The sequence below is a fragment of the Talpa europaea genome, assembly GCF_964194135.1.
Source record: "Talpa europaea genome assembly, chromosome: 8".
Classification (NCBI taxonomy): domain Eukaryota; kingdom Metazoa; phylum Chordata; class Mammalia; order Eulipotyphla; family Talpidae; genus Talpa; species Talpa europaea.
In genome coordinates, this window is record NC_140075.1 from 73,296,443 (window position 1) to 73,320,549 (window position 24,107).

Sequence of the window (24,107 nt, forward strand, 5' to 3'; positions counted from 1 at the left end):
ATGATCCCTTCCAGCGCCATCCATGTTGCTGCAAATTGCATGTGTTTATCTTTTTTGAATGCTGAGTAATATTCCATGTTATATATGTACCACATCTTCTTGATCCAGTCATCTATTTTTGGGCATTTGGGTTGTTTCCAAAGCTTAGCTATTGTAAACAGTGCTGCTATAAACATAGGGGTGCAGGTGTTCTTTGGAATTGATGTTTCTGTGTCCTTTGGGTAAATACCTAGGAGTGGAATTGCTGGATCATATGGAAGCTCTATGTTTAGTAGGTCCAGAAATCTCCACACAGCTTTCCACAGTGGTTGGACCAGTTTGCACTCCCACCAACAGTGCAGAAGAGTTCCTTTTTCTCCACACCCTCGCCAACATTTGTTGTTGCTAGTTTTTTTAATATGTGCCATTCTCACTGGTGTAAGATGGTATCTCATGGTAGTTTTGATTTGCATTTCCCTGATGACAAGTGATGTTGAACATTTTTTCATATGCCTGTTGGCCATTTGCATTTCCTCTTCAGAGAAGTTTCTTTTAAGCTCTTCTGCCCATTTTTTGACTGGATTATTTTCTTTGTTGTTGTTGAGTCTCATCAGCTCTTTGCAGATTTTTGTGATCAGTCCTTTATCATTAGTGTTGGGTGCAAAAATGTTCTCCCAGTTGGTGGGGTTTCTCTTTGTTTTTGTTATTGTCTCTTTTGCTGTGCAAAAGCTCTTTAATTTGATGTAGTCCCAGCTGTTTATCTTTGCCTTCACTATCACTGCTTTGGGTGATGTGTCTGTAAAGATGTCTTTGATGTGCAAATCACGTAGTGTTTCGCCTATATTTCCTTCTATATATTTTATGGTTTCAGGTCTTATGTCTAGTTCTTTAATCCATTTTGAGTTGATTTTTGTATATGGTGTGAGGTGGTGGTCAAGCTTCATTCTTTTGCATGTAGCGAGGTGGTCATACAACTCTTGACCATGCCTTTCACTTTTTCCAGATATATCCCTGACGTTCTACTGTCATTCCTTTTCTCGTGTATTCTTCTTTTTCCAGCTTATAAAATTATATACTCCACATAAACCCTTGAACATTCTTTTATATCTAGAGCCAAGACTGTGCCATCTTTGTGTCCTTATAGGTCATATTAAGTCATTGCATTTGAATACTCAATATGTAATAATTTTGAATTAAGTGAAAATGGAGAATAATTCTAGTTGAGAATATGTGCAGAATAATAGGTAACTTCAGTTGTCACACAACACATAGTGGAATAGATATGACAATGTAAAAAGGACCTGCCACTATATGTGTCAGTACTATATTTGCCAAAATGGGCAAACTGCATTTGCTAAACTAAATCATTATTAATTGTAAAAGACTTAATTTTGTGATTATTTGATTTTCAAATGTTTTTTGGTTTTATTTTGTGTTACATATGCATGAGGCTTGTGTTCCCAATTTTATATTTGTTTATAAACATCATTATATAATTTAAATCAGCGTTCGGAGTTTGGTAAGGCTTTTTCTTTCTAAAAAGACTTGTATATTATTTAAAATTGGGAAATACTGATATGACTGTAAATTATTTTGAAGAGGCAGAGGAAATCAACATTAGAGTAGTAAGAAATGCCAATCTATGTTAACAACTGCATCTTAATTACATCATAATAATGATTTTTTTAACGTTTATTAGGCAACTAATTATTTGTCAAATATTCTAGAAATGACTGTCAACCTTATGTCAGTATATGTGTACTTGTGGGTTATCACTTAAATGTCCAAATTTAGGAATAAATGAGCAATTTTTAACTTTTTTGTAAAAAGTGTTTGGTATTTTATTCTCCCCAGTATCTTCATGTGGTTCTGATTTGCAGAATATCAGCTTACAGCCTGAAAATTATTCTGTAAAATATGCAGTATATTCATGTTAACACCTATTCAAATAGCATGACATGACACTGATTTTTTTTTTTTTTTTGGACATAGGCACTTCTATTAGCCTAATTATCCTTTTATTTATACTTTATTTTTTATTTATATTCTCATATAATTCCAGTAAGTCAAAATCTCACTTCACATGTTTGTTACCACTTGCTTTACTTAAAAGTAAGGTTTAGTCAAAAAAGGAGAAATTAAAAAAACTTGTTTCTAAGTCTTAGAGCAGTTTATGACTCTTAGTTTTTCCCTACACAATTGTTCCTTTAGATATTTCTAAAAATATTTTAAAAAATCTTTATATGTATTTTATGATAATTTTTAAATGAGTAAGGATTCATCACAGAATATCATCTGTAATTTATTTAGAACCCAATGTGATTTTTAAGAGCATCTTTAATTTAGCAAGAAGTTATATCATTTGGTTAATGAAGAAAAACAATGCTGAATATAATCTGATTGTAATTTTATAAAAAATAGCTATTCTAATTTGTATGGTAAAATTTAGTATAATGAAAGGCAACTGCAAACTGCAATTGAATTGACTGAGTACTATAAACAACATTATTTTATTCCTCTTCAACATTATTTTTAACTTATTGCAAAAGATATTTTGGTTTTTAGAGAATACAATGATATTATTTACATTAATTCATGTGGCTTGGTGAAAAAAATGCTCTAACTCCTTTACTTAATGGGATTCTTCCCCTGTGGCAGTGCAAACGGCTAGAGCAGGAGCTTCATCATCTGAAAGAGCAGAACCAGACTTCAGCAAACAACATGAGACATCTGACTGCTGAAAACAATCAAGAACGTGCTCTGAAGGTAAATCTCCGTTCCTTCTTGCAGGCAAATTAAGGTTGTAAGCCCTTGGTGCCAGCTTTCTGTGCTGCATATATCAGTTGTGTACATTTCAGCAGAAGTGAGCTGTGGTGTTTGCCAACAACCCCTTCTTTAAACACAGATACAGCACCCTTCTGTTATGGTATTATTTTATTTCGTGTATGTGTACATGAAAACAACATATTTTCTGAGTTTTGAGTGCTGGTATATTAATAAATTTTGGTACATGTTCATTCTGCTTCTGATTTAATAACATATAACTACCTTTTGTAGTTAATGAAAAGTGACCACATTGAAAGAAAAAATCATGAGCTTTTTCTTTGCTTCAGTATTTATTACACTAATTTTTTTTTCATAGTTTCCAATATCAGTAACCCATAGAACTGGCACCCCTTGAAAGGTGGGTGCATGTTTGGGAACTGAAATTGTTCTAAAATGTTACTTATAAAAAATGGAAGAAAGGGAATGTGTTGAAGAACTTGAAACAAGTGGAAGGTACACTTCATGATAAGAAGGTCTATTCATTGTAATGTAGTTTCAGTAATCATGAAAAAGGGCAATATATCTATTCTACTAATTATATATTTTTCTAAGATGCTTTAGAACTTTTCATTCCCCTTTTGTCTTTGCTCCAGTTCCTAGCAAAGAGTCTTGTAACATAGTGCTGGTCCCTGCCCTCAAGGTGCTTACCAGTGTCATTAACACTTTTAATAAAAGCAAAAACATATCTACAGGACACAGAAAAGATTCGTCGTTTGTGTTACTGAGCAGAGAAAAAAGATGTACTATCAAGAGGATTGTATTGTACTTTGTTGTCTTGAATTTAGTATTTCCTTTAGGCTAGCAGTGTAGCTCACTAAGTCAGAATCAGCTACCAAAATTGTGAAAGATGGTGACATTTTGATGTGGAAAATATTTTTCATCTGCTCCGTAAGTATAAGGTTTAGTTGAAGATCAATTTTCTGCAAAATGTACTGTACTTCACTTTGAAATTCCCATTTAGTGGTAGTTTTATCATCACTTTGTTATCTTTTGTTGTACTTTCTCTTCTTTACTCTCAAATTTATAAATAGGTCAGAAAAATAAATAGGAAAAATGTGTAGGTTGCTGTGACTATTTTTCAATTACCCAAGGAATTTACTATTATACAAGTAAAATTATATAGAATAGTATTTTTTTTAATATATACTTACAAATTGTTTAGAGATAGCCCCTATTGTGTATGCTAAAGTGTTATCAACATTAGGGAGCAGGTTTTGTGTATTATTTGAGAAATGGCTATTTCCATTTAAAACAGAACTTAAAAGCTTCTAGTTTGTTAAGTATATAATAAATGCATAGTCTTTGTTTTGGCATTTGTGGTTTTGTATTTATGTTCAGTTGAATTAAATGGCAGCTTCTATTTATGGAGAGAAATAGATGCACGTATTTAAGAGTTTTTTTAATTAGAAGGCACGATATAGACCACAAGAAACCTAGAAGTTTAAAAAAAACCCCAAAACCAAGCCCCCATAAACAGAAATTTCTGTAAATCATACATTGTATAAAGTAATATTTAGATAAAGTACATTTTTTTCCTGACAGAAGTACTGTTAACATCTTTTCTACTACATCATCTTTATCTGCAAAAGTATCAGATTTTTCTGTCTTTTGATCCTCCGTAACTTCATTAACAAAATCAAGTTTTTCAGTTTTATGTACAGGAGGGGTAGAATATTTTTAAAAACTCTCATCAGTTCGTTCTGTTAAAGCTTCTGTGTTCATTTTAGTTTTTTTTTTTTAAATGTCTGACTTGTATAATAGTGATTTTGAATCATGTTTTATTTTATGCCACATTTCCTCATGAGAAACCTTAAAAATTATATTGTGGAAATTAGATCATTCATAATACGTCAACTTTATTCTGATTCATTTTAAAAATATTATTCTTACCTTATAGGGACTTTGTATTTATTTGCTGCTTGTGGTTTTACTGCTGTTATTCTTGCACTCTGTATTTTCCTGTTGCCATATAGCTATAAATAAGTTTATTACTAGGCTTTCTAGTAAATCAACTGTTTGTCTCCTTTCTGAGCTATATACTTATAATTTACAATCCATTTACATTTATTTGTTAGCTGATTTAATATTTAGCTAGTACCTAAACATGAAATTTAAAAAGAATTTTATAAAGTCACTATTGTTAAGTGCTTTTAATCTGCCTATGATATTTTTAGTGTTTTATCATAAATAGTACTGTACTTACTTCTACTAATAAAGGTAAAATTAGATAGGGTAAGAGCTGAAAAATTCACGTGTCATTTAATTTTGTTACATTGAAATCCCTTAAGGTACCAGTCCTACAGATATACTTGGGAAAAATCTAAGTTAATGGTCATGCATTACATAGAACTTTCAAAGTTATGATTATGGCAATTAGATGATTATCATACAAGGAAATGCTTTTTAATATTCAAATGCTATTTGAGTAATAATGACTTGTTTATTTTAATAACCAGGACATTTCTTCTGTAATTAATTTTTTATGACAGTATAATAAAATTGGATTTTTGGTGATTATTTTTAAGCATTTGTTCTTGAAGTAGCATGTAATTATGCTAGCTAAATTAGCTAACATGACACTTTCACACTTTCATGTTTGCGGTTTTCCCTAATAACAAGTAAAACACAGTGGTCCGCAGGCTAAAGTGCTGAATTTAAGCTGATGTTGGTCTATATCCTTTAAAAAAGGGAGCGTATATTCTCACTTATAATAAATTTTATCCACACATATTAAGAAATTGGTTTCTTGAAGAACATAGTTTGGAATTAGTATTGCTTTTTCTCCATATCCTAGCCAATACTTGTTTTTTGTCTTCTTTGTAATGGACATTCTAACATGAATGAGGTGGTATCTCATTATGGTTTTGATTTGCATTTCCCTGATAAGTGACCTTGAGCATCTTTTCATTTGCCTGTTGGCCATCTGTGCATCTTCTTGGGAAAAACGTCCATTTGTAATACCCATTTTTTTAGTTGAAATTTTTTTGAGTTGTATGTGTTTGTGTTTTTTACTGTTTAATGAATTAATTTATTTTCTTATATCATTGTGCATTTTTGTACATTAATTGTTTACTTTCCTCAGGGGTGGTCCCTGTTGTTCTCCCACCACCACAGCACCCGTGAGCCTTCACCATAGTCCCTTGTGCTCTTCCTTTCCCCCTCCCCTGCTGTATGCCTCAGCTTTAAGGTCAGCTTGTAACTTTTGATTTTTCCTGACCCTTTGTTCACCTTCTTTATATTCTATATTCCACATATAAATGAAACCATCCAATAGATATCTTTTCCTTCTGACTTACTTCACTTAACATAATCCCTTCCAAATCCATCCATGTTGCTGCATATGGCATATATTAGGGGTATCAGACAGATTATAAATATTTATTCCCATTCAGTAGGTTGCCTTTTTGTTTTGTTGATGGTGTCCTTTTCTGTGTAGAAACTTTAGTTTGGTGTAGTGTCATCTGTTTATTTTTGCTTTTGTTGCCCTAGCCTAGGGGGTCAAATTCAGAAAAATTGCAGTTTAATGTCAGAATTTACGATCCATATTTTCTTCTAGAACTTTTATGGTCTCAGTCTTTTTTTTTTTTTTTTTAAAGATTTATTTATTTATTTATACAAGCAATGGGTACAGTCAGAAGCACGGGAGGGTGAGAGAATTCACCAGAGCCAGAGCGGGGAACAGAACAGGCAGACTGACGAAATACACTGCTGAGGGGAGCAGCAGGCGTGGCAGGAGAGGTTTGTCGCACCATGTGGGACCCTCGTTCGGTGGCCGGGGATTGAACCGGCGCTGCAGAGGCTGCGGGTAGCTTCGCAACCCAGCGCTCAACCGCTGTGCCACCAGGGGAGGCCCTGGTTTCAGTCTTATATCAGTCTTTAGTCCATTTTGTGGTAATTTCTGTGTAACTGTTAGACAGTGTTCCAGTTCATTCTTTTGTATGTGGCTGACAGGCTTTTCTAGTACCATTAATTGAAAAAGCTGCCTCTTCCACATTATATTTTCTTACCTCCTTTATCATAGATTCATTGACAGTGAATGTGTAGGTTTATTTATGGGTTCTGTAGTCTATACTATTGATCTGTATGTCTATTTTTATGCCAATACACTTTTCATTGCTACAGATATATAATAAATTTTTAAGTCATGGAATGTTATGCCTCCAGATTTATTCTTCCTTAAGATTCTTTTAATTATTCAAGATTTTTAGTGGTTCCATAAAATTGAGGATTGTTAATTCTATTTCTGTGAAAAATGCCTTTGGAATTTTGATAGGAATTGTATTGAATCTGTAGACTGCCTTGGATAACATGAAATTTTTTATTATGCTAAGTTTTCCAATCCAAGAACTTGAAAGATCTTTCTATTTCTTTGTCTATTTTGGTTTCTTTCATCAGTCTTGTAGTTTTCTTTATACAGATCTCTTACTTCCTTAGTTAAATATAGTAGTAGATGTATTATTCTTTTTTAAAAATTTCACTTCATTTTATTTTAATTTTTATTGAAGTATTGTTGCATTATAACATGACATAAGTTTCAGATGAGCGTCTTTGGAATCAACATGTATATAAACTACACAAGTTCAACAAGTTCAAGTCAATTTTATGGATTGACTTGGATATATTATTAATTAAAAAAATTGTTTTCTTAATTTATCTTTCTGATAGTTCATTGTTAGGGTATGGACACACAACTGATTTTTATGTATTGCAACTTTAGTGAAATTATTTCTTTTTTTTTTAAATTTATTTACACATACAAGAGCTGGGGTGTAGGCCAGAGGTATGGAAAGAAGATGACAGGATTCACCAGAGACAGTGGGGTGCAGCGCAGGCAGATTGACTGGAATATATGCTGAGAGGAGTGGCAGGCAAGACAGGAGAGGTCTGCTGCACCATGTGGGTCAGCTTCTTGACTAGGGATTGAACTCAAGCTGCAGTGGCTGCTGATTGCTTCATAGTGCTGAGAATTAACCCCTTGTGCCTCCAGGAAGGCACTAGTGAAATTATTTCTAACAGAGTTGTTTTTTTTTTTTGGTGGAAGTTTAGAGATTTTTCTAAATATAATATCATGTTGTCTACAAATAGAGTTTCACTTCTTAAATCTACTTTATCATGAGGTATGATCCTTTTAACGTATTATTGAATTTGATTTGTTAATATTTTGTTGAAAATTTTTACATCTTTGTTCATCAAGGATGTTCTGTAATTTTCTTATTTTTGCAGTGTCCTTGTCTAGTTTTGTTATCAGAGTTGAAACTTAGTGTTTATATTCTGTACATTTTGATGAATGTGTCATGTATCCACCATTGTGGTATCATACAGAAGAGGGTCACTTAAAAAATCCTCTGTACTTCATCTATTTATTTCTTTCCCCACCAAAAAACTTTCAACCATAAATCTTTTTTACCATCGCCATAAGTTTTGTCTTTTCCAGAATGTCATATATTTGGAATCATAGAGCATGTACTTTTTCAAATGGGCTTTTTAACTTAATAATATGCCTTTATACTTCCTCTATATCTTTTGATGACTTTATAGCTCACTTCTCTATTTTTAGTGTTGAATAATATCCTTTTGCTGGATGTTCCACAGTTTATTTACCATTAACCTACTGAAAGATACCTTGTTTGCTTCTAGATTTTAGCTATTATAAAGTTTCTATAAGCATCCACATGCATATTTTGTGTAGACTTAACTTCTTGAATTCATTTGGATAAATACAGAGAACTAGATCAGACAGTAAGATAATATTTAACTTTATAAGGAACTGTCAAACTGTCTTCCAAAGTGACTGTACAATTTTTTACAACACCCAGTAATAAATGAGGGTTTCTGTTGCTCCTATCATCCTTGCCAACTTTTGGCGTTTCTTTTATTGTAGGTTTTTCTCATAATTTTATCTCTTCCTTCAATATTCCATATCATTGATGTCCTAATGATGGATTTGTCTGTCTTTTCACTTGGATTTTTTAATGTCTCCAAGTTTGAAACCAAATCCCTCATTTGTCTTCCCTAGCTTTCTCTTCTTCCTGGGAAGAGGTCAGGACCTGAGTCAAATGCTATTGACTATACTTTTTACCATTTATTCTCACTCAGATTTTGCTGTCTTTACCTTTATTATAGAAATTAGAAAAGGTATACATGTTCTTAGTTTTTCTTTTTTGCCATTGAAATATGAAAGAAATTATATGGCATGGATGGGAGAAAGAGGAGTGTGTCTGGAAATATTTTTGTTATGCTGATAAAGGACAATGCAGGAAGCACCATTCTTTGCCTTCTTGTTACCTTGGATACTTAACTTGTTGCCGCTAACAGTAGCAGCCATTTTATAGTCATGAAGTAAACAATAAGGGGACTGTCCTTTATATCATTGAGGCCTGTAAGTGAGCCACTTTGAGAATATTAAACACGTAGACTGACTGATCATGAGGTATGATCAGACTACTGTAGACTGACTACATTATTTTTGATAACAGAAATAGTGCCCTATATATTTAGTTTTTCAAAATTGTTCTTATTGATCTCTTTGTTGTTTAGCCCCAGTTATGTTTATAGAGGTAAAGCTGGTTTCCATCATTGTACTTATTGATTGTTCACCTGTCATCATACTCAAATCAAGAACTTACTAAGCATAAATGATCGTAATTTTTTTTTTATATTGCCTTCTCTTGGATTTTCACACATTGTTGAACTCACACAATCAGTAAGGTCTTTTTTTTTTTTTTAAAGATTTATTTATACAAGAACTGGGGTATAGTCAGAGGCGTGGGAGGGTGAGAGAAGTCACCAGAGACAGAGCGGGGACAGCAGGTACAGAGCAGAACAGGCAGATGGACAGAGGACACTGCTGAGGGGAGCAGTGGGCAAGGCAGGAGAGGTCTGCTTCGCCATGTGGGTTGCTCCCTGCCCAGCCAGCGATTGAACCTGCACTGCAGAGGCTTCGGACAGCTTCACAGCATGGTGCTCAACCCACTGTGCCACCGGGGAGGCCCCAAGTTCTTTTTTTTAATCAAAAATCTATCTATCTATTTAGTCTGTTTGTCTATTTAGTCTATTAATCTATTTGTCTATTTAGTCTGTCCTAGTTGAAGTCTGCATTTATTATCTACTAAGTTCAAGACATGGAACTATTTGATTATTATATGAATTATTTCTATAATCATTCACTGTGCCCAACTAAAGCTTTCTAGAATGATTTCCATTTATGCTAAAGTTTCTTGGTTCATTAATTATACAATGCAGTATTAAGAATTCTAGTTTTTACTACTGGCTTAATAATATTGAACATAGAAATTTTTTGTTTGTTCATATTGTCTGTTACTGTTTAGATTCACTGCAGGATAAGTTACTCTTTTAAGAGTAAATAGGGCGCTCTCTATTCAGTGCACTACATAGTAAATATTATAATTTCTATAAGAAAGCTATATATTGAGCTGAGTTACTAGTTATTCTTATTTATTAGCCATATATCAATTTACTGTTTTTAACATGCCCAAAAGATAATACCCTTCTACTGGCTGTGGAGTTCCTACTTTTCTAATCCATAACTTTGGTAATAGATTTTTAATTTAAAAATCCTAGACTTCCCATTTACTATTTGAAGAGCGTTTGGAAAGTCAGTTTTCTTCTTTTGAGTATTGACTCCCACATTTGTAAGTAGTGAGAGCAGAATACTGTTGTAGTTGTTAAAAATATAGACAGAGTTGTAAAATATGATACATTATCCCTTTGTTTTATATGTTGTGGTAATAGAATGAACATAGATATCAGACACTATGTCCTTGCTTTGCCATGAATGGACATTCATAAATGATCTTTGTCAAATTATTTTGTATTTTCAAAGTGAGGGAGTATAATACCATTTAAACTGGAAAGTATGATTTTATGAATTTGCAGTATTATATCATAGTTGTAATCATTTACTAAATTATATATACTTATGATCAGAATGAAGGTCCACTTAGATTCTGAATTAAAGAATAAGAAGTCAATTTCAAGCTTGTATGACTATAGGTAGGCTGACTATGTATCTTTAAACCAAGACATTTTTGAGAGTAAAATGGATATGCTTACTATTTACAGCAGGATATCATGGCTGTGGCTACAAAGGGGGTACGGTGGATCCTTGTGTTGATGGAACAGTTTTGTATCTTGATTCTGGTAATGATTACATCAGTCTACATATGGTGTAATTGCATAGAACGACATATGTGCACATACATGTAACCTAGTTTGTATAATCTTTGTGGATTTTGCCTCAATGTCAGTTTTGTGGTTTAGGTATTGTGCTGTGATTATGTGGGACATTAACCACTGGAGAAGTTAGATAGAGGGTGTTTGGAATATCATTATCCTGTATGTTTTTTTTTTTATTTTTTGTGAAATTATAGTTATTTCAAAATAAAAAGTTATTTTATAGGGTGAGTCACTAACGCTAGTCCACACTTAATGGAGAAATTGTGCAAGGTGTGAATACCAGGAGGGAGAGATTATTAGGGCCCGAGTTAAAAGCTACCTATCATAGTTTGGATGTGTATAAGCTCCTCAGCTGCCAAAAACCAAACTCATAATGTTACCCCCAAACCAGTTCATTTTATAAACTCTATCTGAAAAGAAAATCTGTGACCTTACCAGAGGTTTAGGTCAGAATCCTTGGCATTAACCTTGACTCCTCTCTTTCTCTCATACTCCATATCCTGTTTGTAAATATTCTCATGGCTTTGCTTTTAGTGCATATCAGAATGCAGCCACTTCTAACCATTTCCGTTGCTATACTCTCATGCAGGCCTTCATCATCTCTTGTTCTGTTATTGCAAAAGCCTCCTAATGGTCCTTATTTCTATCCTTGCTGCCATCTATGCTCACCATTGCCTCCAGATATCCTTTAAAAATTAGGATTAAAGTCAGATCACATTACTCTTCTGCCAAGAGCTTTCCACTGGTCTGCCATTTCACTCAGAGAATAAGCCAATAACACCTCTTGATCTGGCCCTCAATTTCCTCCTTCACATCATGCTTCACTTCAGTCACACTTCTCTCCTGCTGTTCCTCAAACACACCAGGCATAATTGTTTCTCAGCCTTTGTATTTCCTCTCCCTGCTTCCAAGTTATACTCTTGGCTCAAATATTCACACCACCCACTTTTTTCCTTAAATATATACATTTAGTTTTATTTTATTGTCTTTAAAGCTTTATTTTATAAAACATATTTTAAGAGTTCTGAAGTACAGGAATTCAAACAGTAGAAATACCCACAGCTTTGTAAGTTCAAGTTTTATAAATAAAAGCAAATAATTGATTTTTTTTCAATATGGAATCTATGCAAATGAAATAAATGGAAAAGGAACTAATAGGAGAAATATTGTCTTACTTATGGACTATCATAAGTTACTTTCAGGATCAAACAAAGATTCTGAATATTCAGACTCCTTTTGCTATGTTTTATATTTAAATATCTCCCACCTAAGTTCTGAGTTAAGCTACTGGACCAAAAGGTTTGATTTGGGAAGGCCTTAGCTTTACAGCAAAGGTGTTTACATTCATAATTACCACCTTCAAAGGAATTAATAACCCAATGCTGACATAATCTCCCCCATTTGAACAGTGTGCAATAAATTCATTATGTCAAATGTAAAGACAGTCTAACATATACCCAAAAATAGAACAAGTATGCAAAGTTCAGGAAAGCATCATTTAACTTTTCCGCTGTTTAAAAATTAACCAGTAAAATAGAGCATACCAACTGTTATTGACTTGATTTCAGGAAAACCCCGTATGTGAGAATTATAAAAACATTATTGTCCTATCTTCAATCATTCAGGCATTGACAGGAATTTTATAGGCCACCATGCTTTGTGGATTGTAGTAGTAAATGAATGAATATGGGCTCTCTCAGAATCGGTAATGAACTGTGGTCTAGACTCTTGCCATTTTTTCAGATACATTTTTCAGGTATATTTCAGTGAATTGACTAAATATGAAACATACAGTAGTGAGAGAAATGTCACTGTAACTGTGATCTGGTCTGACCCCTAAACCGACCTCATCTTGGATAGCTTTCTGAGCCTTTTGTCTGGATGCCCCATCATCTTTTTCAGTGTTGTCACACTCACTATGGAAGGACCTCACCAATTTCAATATCTGAGAGTAATCAAATACGTCCAGTTTTTTAACTGGACAATTGTATAATGAATCTTTAGTTGACCCAAATTATTTAGCTATTTTATGAGCTCTGAATCAGTCATTGCTTGCAAGGTGAGTCCATGTCTCTGCACCCACCTAAAGGTTTCAGATGGCTTTACATCATGCTCATATAAAATGCTGTTAATGCCAAAGGAGAACTTTGCCCCAGTTTTCTGCTTCTATGCAGTGTGATGCCTTGCTCCCTGGAGAGCTGTAGTGCCATGGTCAGGCCCACAGATAGGCCCCAGTGCTTCCACCAGACAGGCAGCAGCAGCAGGAACTCCCCCACACGACTTCCCCACCACTAGGTTCAAATGTCATGATGCAGCATCCACAGGACCTACTTGCTTATCTCTTTCCACTTTATTCAGCTGCCTTCTCAGTGAGGCCTTCCCTGAGCAGCACATTATAACCCCACCCATATCCTTACAAGCATTTTCTCTTCTTCCTTGCTGCTGCTCCAAAGTACCCATCATCTAAGAAAGAATATATTGATATTTACCTTACTTATTATATTCATTGTTTTCCTGATAGCAATGACTACTCCATGAGATCAGAGATTTTAGTTTACTCTGTCTACTTCTGTATCTACTGGTGATATTTAAAGTATTTGGCAGCTAGTGAGCCAAAAATAGTGACCAGTCATGACAGATGCTAGTGGTTATCAATTTGTGCAGCTGCACTTACCTGGCAGTGGAAAGCCAGCTCTGACTGTATTTCCCACCAATATACATGATAGCCGTGAATAAATATCCTTTGATTGAATTAATGCTTTTCATAAGTGTTCTCCAGTACACTTTTTCTATATCACATTACATAATTTGCAATACACAAAAGCACCATAATTTTCTTAATTCTTCCTTTAGTGTTGAATGCTTGCAGGTTTATACTCTTGTGAACCCTGCTGTGAAAATATTTTTGTGTGTAATTATTTAACAATATTTAGCAAATTTTTAAATTTTGATTTTTCTATTTTTAACTTTTAATAAAGCACATAGTTTTAGAAGCCAAATGATTCTACAAGGGTGGTAATATAAAACAACTGGCTTCCTCCTCTTAGCTCTCCTTGTTTCTGTATCACAGAAGAAATTACTTTCAACCCTTCTAGCCATTTATCCTATGTCTGTACTATATCCAGTTTATTCAAAATGAAAAATATATAGTTTTTTTTTTCATTTTTCTTACTCATTGGCTTCCTAACGAGTGTTGTGAAGATGAGGATTTTAGCTTTCTCAATTTTTTATAGATCAGTGTTTGCTATTTACATTATTTAAATTTCTTTTATTTATCTTTTACATCATTGTTTATTCCCGATAAAATTCCCACCGCCAGTTCACCTGTGAACCATCACCATACTCCGTTGTATGTACAGCTAATCATATAGCAGGATTTATATTTTATCTCATAACCCAGTTAATAGACAATACAGTATAAAATTGAAGCAAAATGTAAGGAAATAATACATAGTCTAATGACATATTTGTGCTTAGACATTTTAAATTCTATTCTATTTGAATTTTTAAAATTAATGCTGGTGTGACTCTCTAATTGTAATGAATAACAATTCTCAAAATATGGGTTTTTGTGTTTCTTAATATCTTGTGAACAGAAGCACTAAAAACTTTTGGTCTGGACTATATTAAAGGATATTTATTTAGCAGACAGCTTTGAAGGATAGAGATAGTGTCTCCCTCTAAGCAGAAGACAGATTGGCTTACTGTCCAATATAATAAAATCAATGCCTCTCTCTGGAACAAAGGTCAGACATGTTTGCCTGTAGTATATTGTAAGAGATTTGGCTACATTTGAAGTTCTTCAGCTGGGACGCATACCCACTGTGTGTGCCACCTGTTCCTCTATGCATTGCCTGCATAGGGAGTTGGATGTAAAGGCAACCAATGCAAACATGAAGTTTGTGCTGTTTGTGCTGTGTGTGAGTAAATAAAGCCCTTTGTGACCTAGAATTCTTGTGTCTTCTGCTGGCATATATGGGTGGCTAATTTGTGGGCTTGCATGTAGGATAAAAATCTCATACCCGGGCCTCCCCTGGTGGCGCAGTGGTTGAGCGCTGGGCTGCAAAGCTGCCCGCAGCCTCTGCGGCGCCGGTTCAATCCCTGGTTGCCAGGCGAGGGTCCCACATGACACACAGACCTCTCCTGCTGCACCTGCTGCTCCCCTCAGCAGTGTATCATCAGTCTGCCTGTTCTGTTCCTCTCTCTGGCTCTGGTGAGTTCTCTCACCCTCCCGTACTTCTGACTGTACCCCGTGCTTATATAAATAAATCTTTAAAAAAAAAAAAAAAGAAATGGAGAAAAGTAATTTAAAAAAAAAAAATTTCATACACTTCACACTTCTTGAAAAACTACATTTCCTTCTTTTTCAACATTTTGTCTTCTTAGAATTATTGTCTTGATTTTTGTTTATATACTGTGTATCTGTGTATCTATTACTAATACAGTCACCTATTTTCTACCAGATATCTAAATCTCTTGATAATACATGCAATTATATCATTTGACTCAAAAGTATTGCCCATATTTTTGGAGGATCTAAACTAATTGCTCTGTTGGACATTTTGTGTGCTGGAACCTACCTGCTGAGTCATTCTATGAGTTCCTTTAGTTTCATGTTAGGTCACCTGTTGCTGGATTCCATTTTTCTTCTGCTTTACTTACATTTTGATGGAATGCATTCTCTAATAGTTTCCTTAGAAAGGCTACATGTCGAATTTTTTAAGACTGTATTTCAGATAGATTCCCAGAAGTAGAATACTTGAATAACAGTAGGATCATTTAAATTAAGATACTGGGACTCAATTCTAATATTGCTGAAGTACAATGTTTGACAAAAGGACCCAGAAATGTTACTTTCATTTTGATTTTTTAAAAAATTTTTAAGTTACATTTATTTCTACAAACTTATATGTTCATTTAAGTCACAAGGAACTCCCATGGCACACCTATTATAATGATCAAATTTTAAAATATGCATAATACCGAATGTTGATAGGATAAACTGAGTCTCTCCTCCATTGCCAGGTAAAATGATACAGCCTTCACTGGAAAACAGCTTGTCAGTTTCTTATAAAGTTAAAAATAACCACACCCTATAGCCCTGCTTTTGCACTTTTGGGTCTTTATCCCAGAGAAATGAAAATTTATGCCAACACAAATTAAGTGCATGAATAATCATAGCTTTATTTGTAATTGTGCAAAAATAGAAAGAAGCCAGATACCTTTCAGTGGGTCAATGGATAATCATCTCCTTTTGTACTTTACAGTTTCATTCATATATTGTAACACTAGCTATGTAATTAAAGTGTATAGGTCAGTGTTTTTTAATATGTTCAGAGTTGTTCAACCACCACCACAGTCTAATTTTAGAACATTTTCAGCACCTACTTGTAGATTTGCCTATTCTGGATAATTCATGTAAATGAAATCATAATCATACAATATATGGTCCTTTTGGACTGCCCTCTTTCCCTAACCATAATAATTTCTTTTTAAGTTAAAAAAATTTTTATGGTCTATTTTTTTTTAATTGAGGTAGCATTTGAAACACTAGAGATGGTTTAGAGGCATAGGATCACCCTTTTCAGGTCTGTATTACCCACCACACCTACCACCAAGACCCATAGTTGTACACCATCATCCATTGTAACATAATACTTTTAAGGTTCAATCATGTCATAGCATTTTTCAGTATTTAATTCCTTTTATTTTTATACATAAAATATGTTCATTTTTATACATATTATATACAGCTATACTTCATTCTGTTTATCAGTTCATTAGCTTAGAGGCATTTGGGTTTCTGCTTTTGTGCTATGATGAATAATGCTGCTATAAACATTCATGTACATTTTTTGTTGCACATGAACGTATGTTTGCATTTCTCTTAGATACCTGAGGATGGAATAGCTGAAGCGTATGGTAACACTATGTTTAGTATTTTGAAAAATTGTCAAAATGTTCTCAACTGGAACATTTTACATTCTCACCAGTTATTGTAAGAGTTCCAATTTTTCCACATCATTGCTAACACTGTCTTTTTATGGTCATCTTGAAGGATGTGAAGTGATGTCTCCTTTTGGTTTTGATATGCATTTCCCTAGTGACTGATCGTGTAGACCCTCTATTCTCATGCTTATCAGTCATTTGTTTATTTCTTTCTGAGTATTATCTATTCAGATCTTTCCCCCATTTTTTAATTGCGTTATTTGTTTTTTTTTGTTGTTGTTGTTGAGTTTGATGTTTCCTTTATATATTCTGGAGACAAGTCCCTTTTCAGTTACATGGTTTGCAAATAATTTCTCTTTCCATGGGTTTCCATTTCACTTTTTTGATGATGCTTTTTAACAACCAAAGGCTTTTCTTTCTTTTTTTTTTTTTTAGCACAAACACATTTATTTACCAACTATTTGAAATAAATGCATGTAAAATATTTGTGATAAAGACAAGTGAATACAGTGATGGGGAAAAAAAAAAAAGCAATGCAGGGATTTCCTCATTGTTCTGAGCTTGTTCAACCTCAAAGCTATTCCTGTCCAAAGTGATGGAATTTTTATTTTCCTTTTTCATAGTTCTGAGTACTGATGACATTATTCATGACAAAATCCATCACTAATTTCCCTTCTTAAAGTTTACTTGTTAGTGTGCTTTCCTTTGCACCCCTTTCTGATGTAGAACCAATCTGCCATTTGTGAAGTTGTACCATCAGCTGTAGTTTCTTCAAACTTCTCTCTTGGATTACATGAACATTGTATTGCTTTTAAAATACGTTCAGTTTTTATGGTGAAGTTTTTTGCCTTCAAAAGTGATAGCACAGGGCCTCCCCTGGTGGCGCAGCAGTTGAGCGCTGGGCTGCGAAGCTGCCTGCAGCTTCTGCAGCTCTAGTTCCATCCCCGGCTACCCACGCGGGTCCCACATGGCGCGCAGACCTCTCCTGCCGCCCGCTGCTCCCCTCAGCAGTGTCCGCGTCTTTCTGCCTGTTCTGCTCCCTGCTCTGGCTCTGGTGAATGCTCTCACCCTCCCGTGCTTCTGACTGTACCCAGTGCTTGTATAAATAAATAAATAAATCTTAAAAAAAAAAAAAAAGTGATAGCACAATCTGGTTTGGCCGTTGCACGCATTTCTCACAGACCAATTCCCATTCCTATTTTCTTCACATATTCTTCAAAGTCATTGCTGCTTCCCAAGCATCATAGTCCGATCAGATGCTAAATGGTGGGCTTAATGATCATGGGAGGGTGTGTGAAGAGAGCAGAGCAGTGTCCCACATGGTAGAGTCCCCCATTGTAGAGGGATGTGCCAAAGGCTTCCATTTTAAATCCAGTTTATCTCGCTTCTTTTGTTACTTATGCTTTTGACTCAGATATTAAGAAGGCTTTACCTAACTCAAGGTCACGAAGATCTATTTCTTTGTTTTCTTCTAGGAGTTTTATAGTTTCAGCTCTCACATTTAGATCTATGACTAATTTTGAATTAATTTTAAAGGACTGTATAAGTAAGGGATCCAGTATTTTCTTTTTAATCATTCTTTCCTGGGAGCTACCTATTTTATTTTCTTTTAATGATGTTTTTTGTTTTATTTGTACTTTCAACTCGTTAAATGTTTCTATTTCTATTAATCTTTCACTCTATTTTCTCTTCTAATTCTAATTTTTACAAGTTAATTAGTTCCCCTCAGTTTTTATAAATAATAAAAATGAATACTTAAACTTTATTTTGACTATAATTCCAATTGAGTTTCATACTTTTGAAGGTAATGAAATTTTTTTCTTTCTAGTTTCTGTTTCGATTTTTTTCTTTAATCAAGGTAATTTATAGAGTATAGTTTAAATTACTATATTTTAAAATATGTTGATACATTCTTACAAAGTAAATAATTTAATTAACAAAATAAATTACAGTCTGTACACAGAGCTTTAGGTTAAATACATATTCATTCGAATTCAATTCTACCATTATTCAAGTATCCAATATTTAAACCTCCACAATAATTGTATTTTTATAATTTTATTTATAGGAATTTCTTGCTTTATGCATTTATCTTGGAAAGCCAAGAACAAATCACCAACAGGCTGTCTTTCAGTGAGGGCCCTCCTCCTGGTTCACAGCCAGTGACTTCTCACTGTATTCTCACATGATGGAAGAGCATAGGGAGATCTTTGAGGTCTCTTATATAAGAAACAAGACCCATTGTGAAGCATCCTCCTCATGATCTAAGCATTCTCCAAAGACCCTGTCTCCTATTCTGTGGGGTTTAGAAATCCAACATGAAATTTAGAGTGACACCGATTTTCAGACCATAGCAACTCCTTTTTTTAAAGAACCTCAGCTAGATCAAGTTCAGGTTTTTTTTATACCAAATGGAGAATTGCTGTGACAACATATACAACTATGCTTAAGGGTCACTCTGTGGACTATAGCACTACGTACAGGCAAATCATTAAGATCTGTGTAAGTTCATCAAGTCCATCAAGACAATAAAAAGTGGTGAGCTTCAGATGAAACTATACCTTCTACATGGAAGGAATACTGAAATACTGTGGAAAATTTCACAAATGTAATACTTATGAATACTTGCATTTAATTACACTTTACATTGTTTACTAATGTTTTTCTAATTTTCATGGTATTATTTTAGGAATTTGAAATTTTGATGAATAATACTAGAAAGTGGGGGCTCCCTGATTGCACAGAGGTTAAAAACAAAGTGCTATCAAGCTTTCAGCAGCCACTGCAACTTGAATTCAGTCCCCAACCAAGGAGCTAACCCAAATGGCGCAGCAGACCTCTCCTGACTCACCCGCTACTCCCCTCAGCAGTGTATTTCAGTAGATCCACCTATTCTGCTCCCCACTCTGGTGAATCCTCTCACCTCCCGCCGTTCTGGCCTACACCCCAGATTTTGTATGGCGTAAATAAATAAATCTTAATAATAATAATATAAAGTTATTCCAGTTCAATATCCTGTTATTTAAGCCCCAATTTATAGTGTTGAAAACATTCATTTATTTGACGATTCCAATATGTACCAATGTTAAGTAAGACCTGTTAACCTATATGCTTGCTAGGGTTATGCATCCATACTGCATTAAACATTTTGTAATATGCCAAAAGTTAAAACGAATACATGATAAAGACTCAAATTTTCAGTAGGAGACCAGGGCAAGTCATCTTTATATGGAATGGTTTTAGGTAGATCCTGGAATCTTTTCCAGTCTTTCTATTTGGATTTTGGTCTTTGGACCAGATAGTTCCTCTGACTAAACGACCCTACTTCTAGTACCTTACTTCCTTTGTCCAGCTAATATCTACTCATCCTGTCTTCAGTTTAGCCATAGAGCCTTACCTTAGTCTTCCAGCTGGAGAATGATTTGGGTGGTAGGATGAAATTGTTTCAATAACACATGAGCCCTCATCTGAAGAGAAATGGAATATGTGAGAAACTCTCGGTATTCCCACAACTTTCTCGCAGAACTTTCCCATTTCTGCCCACATCAGCAATAACTCCAGTCATAGCTTCCCCTTTGCCTTCTGCTCTCACCTCATTATAACTTTCCCTTTTTTCTCTCACATACTGATTTTGGCAGTTCAGTGGCCAAGAAGACTTAGAAGAGCACATGACCATGATACGTTGTTGGAAACAATATCCTGGTACCTTTAAAAACAATAAAGGTTAAGTTGATTGGTAATAAATATAGTTAAAGTTCTTCACAGAGGCATGTATCAGAATCATCAGAACAATGTTTTCAAAATCATAAATCTTGGCCTGACCCAAAACATACTGAATTGAAATGTCCTTCTCTGAGTTTGAAAACTTGCTGGCGTAGACTTTGTGTTTATGTTAGGAAGTAAAATAGGGACAAAATATTGCCTCAACCTTCTGTTAGAACCACGGATTTATTTTTTTCAATAATACTTCTGCTTTCCACCAATTGTGTTTTTAAATTTTACATCTCCTTATTTTCTATATGATTTCAGTATTGAGCTAATATCAGCATTTTGGTGTCATCTGTTTTTATGTCTTTTAAAAATGATCTCATTATTTTGGAGGTAGGCTGGCTGAGGCTACATAAGGAATTTTGGTCAAATGAAATTTTTCTCTTTCATTTTTAATGTTTTCTGTAACTAAATTATGTTCTACACTGATTTGCTATAAATGACATTAAATACTCTCATGAATTGTAGTAATGCTATATAAAGTGTAATACAAAATCAAGGCTGTTATTTAAAATACTAAGAAGATCAATTTGGTGGATTTTTTTAAGTCACACATTCTTTCTAAACTGAAAGTCTGTATTAAAAAAACAAACTTTAAATTGTCAAATACCATGAACTTACTTTGGTTACAAAGAAAAACAACTTCTGATTTGAGACATCATGAAAATTTTTTTTTTCCATAATGAAATCTATTTTTTTCATTAAGGATTACATAACATTCCCAAGGAAAGTAACTGTTTTAACAATGTAGTTTTCTGTTCCAAGCAAGTCATTATTCTAGTAGCATTTTTGACATGAGTGTTTTTCAGGCACAGTTTTTAGTAATTCATCTATAGAACTTTCACATGTATACTTATTGTGGGTAAAAAAAACCCCTGACATTCATAAATTGACATAGCTATTGACATGCCCTCTATTTTGACTTTATTGTGTTGTTCAGTGTTGGTTAGTTTTTCTGTTATGTTGATGCATTAAAACAGATATTAAATTTTATCATTAATTCAGCGCCTGGTCTCTCATCAAATCCCCTTAATTACAAATTGACTCCAAGGATTAGACAGCATGGATTTTAATTTTAACTGAAACAAAAAAAGGCATCTTGAAAAATCACTCTTGTCTAGTGACTCATAGACACATTTTTAAAGATCCCATTATTTTTTGCTTAGTATTTAAATTTCAGTATGAAAAGCACATCATTAACATTCATATTCTCTTCTATTCAGATTAAATATATATCTTAGAATATATTTGACAATTTGAAAATCTGGTATTTTCAGATGAACAGCAGACTAAGGAGTTGTGATAACTTGTAACCCTTTCTTTAGAAAATGTTAGCTTTGAATCTTGCACAACCAATTATATCTGGAAGACATTTATATTATCTTGTATTTCTACTTTCTTAATAATTTCACAAAACCATACAGTGTGGTTGTATATATTCTAGGGAAGTGTTTCAAATATAATCTAGTATCCTGTTTCCAGTATTAGTTGTAGTTATGTCTATTTAAATGTTTACTCCCTTTGACACTTAGTATTAGAAGTCCAGAATCACTGAGGTGCATTTTCTTCCCAAGATGTAGGAGCATCTCTGTGCTTCTTCCTAAAGTGATCATTTTTATTAATAATTTGAATTTTATTACACAAGTTATTCATTTTAAGTACTAAAAGTTTCACTATAGCTTTTAACTAGAAATAGTAAGATTAAGATATATACACAGTAATCAAAACCACATTCATTTTCTATATTTTTGCTCCTTTATCTGGATCATCAGTTTTTGACTCTGAGATGCCTCTTTAAAAGTTCCTGTATTATTCTGAATAGTTTCCAAAATCTAAGTTGTGTTAGTTATTTATGTTGATCTTTATCTTGATCCTTAGGTTTTCAGGTAATTGTCTTACTTTAAAAAGACCAAGAAGAAATTATTAAGTCCCAAGTGTTTTAAGGTATACACCAATTGTTTTCAGTGACCTTTGTTGTGTTAATTATCTTCACCTTTTGAGAGTTTACTAGAAGCAAGTGTTCTTTTCAATTGGGTGAATGTTGTATATCTTAAAATTTTGTGAATTTGATTTTTAAATGACATTGCCTTATGAGCTTTTGTTGCTGTTGCTCTTGCTTTAACCCGGATTTTTATATGCTGACAGATATTTAGCGTCCAAATGAGCTCAGCTCCTCATGGCAGAGGAAAAAATAAATTGCCTAGAAATGGATTGTTTATGTAATATTAGATGGTAATATAAACCAACAAAAGCAAGGAAATGAACTTCTAAAGCTGACACACTGCCCTTTCCTTGCTCCTTTGTGCCTGTAGGTATCATGTATGTGTTGTAATACCAAAGTGCAGTGGACTCGGTTAAGAACTGTCAAACTTAATTCTAAATTTCTTTACTTTGTTGGTTTATGTCACAACTTAACATTATGATTTTGTCTCTTAATTCTATATAATGTCCTTCACATGTGAGATGAAGCAATGCTTGGGTGAATCTAAACAAGATGACAAAAGTTTATTTGCTTTTCTCTCATTTACAGTTGATTGCTTCTGATTACCTAAATATCATGAAGCTCTGATACTAATTCTTTACATTATGAAAAGAGGTAGGATAGGAGAAAATTACATAATAGCTGAGGAAATTTTGAGAAAAGGTAGATACTGATATAAAAGTGTTATTCAGACTTAAGTTTTATTTCTGTTGATTAGCTTTTATCATTTTCTTACTATTTTGAAAAAGTTTCTCTTTATAAAAAAACCTGATGAGAAAGTGTCGGTATTTTGTATTTGTAGGGTAAGGAAAAAATGTCAGGCTTTTCTGCCCTCCCGCCATCAGGATAGATGATGGATCCTTGCGGTCCTGAATGCATGCCTGATGGTGGGTACCGGGAGTAGGGTGTGGGCATAGGTAGATGGGATTCAGCCCAGCACCACTGCCTGCCGTATGCCTGATGAACCCCAATTAAAAGACCTGCAAAAACCACTGAGGACTCTGACTCCTCCTTTCCCCGGTCGGCTGGATCAGAAAACCTGCTCAGTGGCCATTCCTGCTCCAACAGTATTTGAATAATCAAATAGACAAGTATGTATGCACAAAACTGTTCTTGTATGAATTACACAAAGAAATTATTTGTGGAACTCTGAGTAGGACTGAACCTCCCAAAATGACTTCCGGTATTAATTTAGGAAGTGATAGATACTTGGCCATTTTCTTGGCACACCTGTTTCTTTCTTTTTTTTAAAAGATTTATTTATTTATGCATGTAAGAGCTAGGGTACCAGCCAGAGGTGTGGGGGTGAGAGGATTCACCAGAGACAGAGTGGGGAACAGAACAGGCAGATTGACCAAAGTACACTGCTGAGGGGGGCAGCGGGCTAGCCAGGAGAGGTCTGCTGCGC

At 34.1% G+C, this 24,107-nt stretch overlaps 1 protein-coding gene across 1 annotated transcript in view; it reads left to right on the forward strand.

Moving 5' to 3' along the window:
• The window catches only part of MIPOL1 (mirror-image polydactyly 1), a gene marked incomplete at both ends in the record, with an annotated part of 241,279 nt that overhangs the window by 84,252 nt on the left and 132,920 nt on the right, over nucleotides 1–24,107 (forward strand). The window contains one exon of the mRNA XM_084240261.1: nucleotides 2,638–2,745. Coding sequence (XP_084096387.1) covers nucleotides 2,638–2,745 — 108 coding nt within the window. The remainder of the gene's footprint in view (nucleotides 1–2,637; nucleotides 2,746–24,107) is intronic.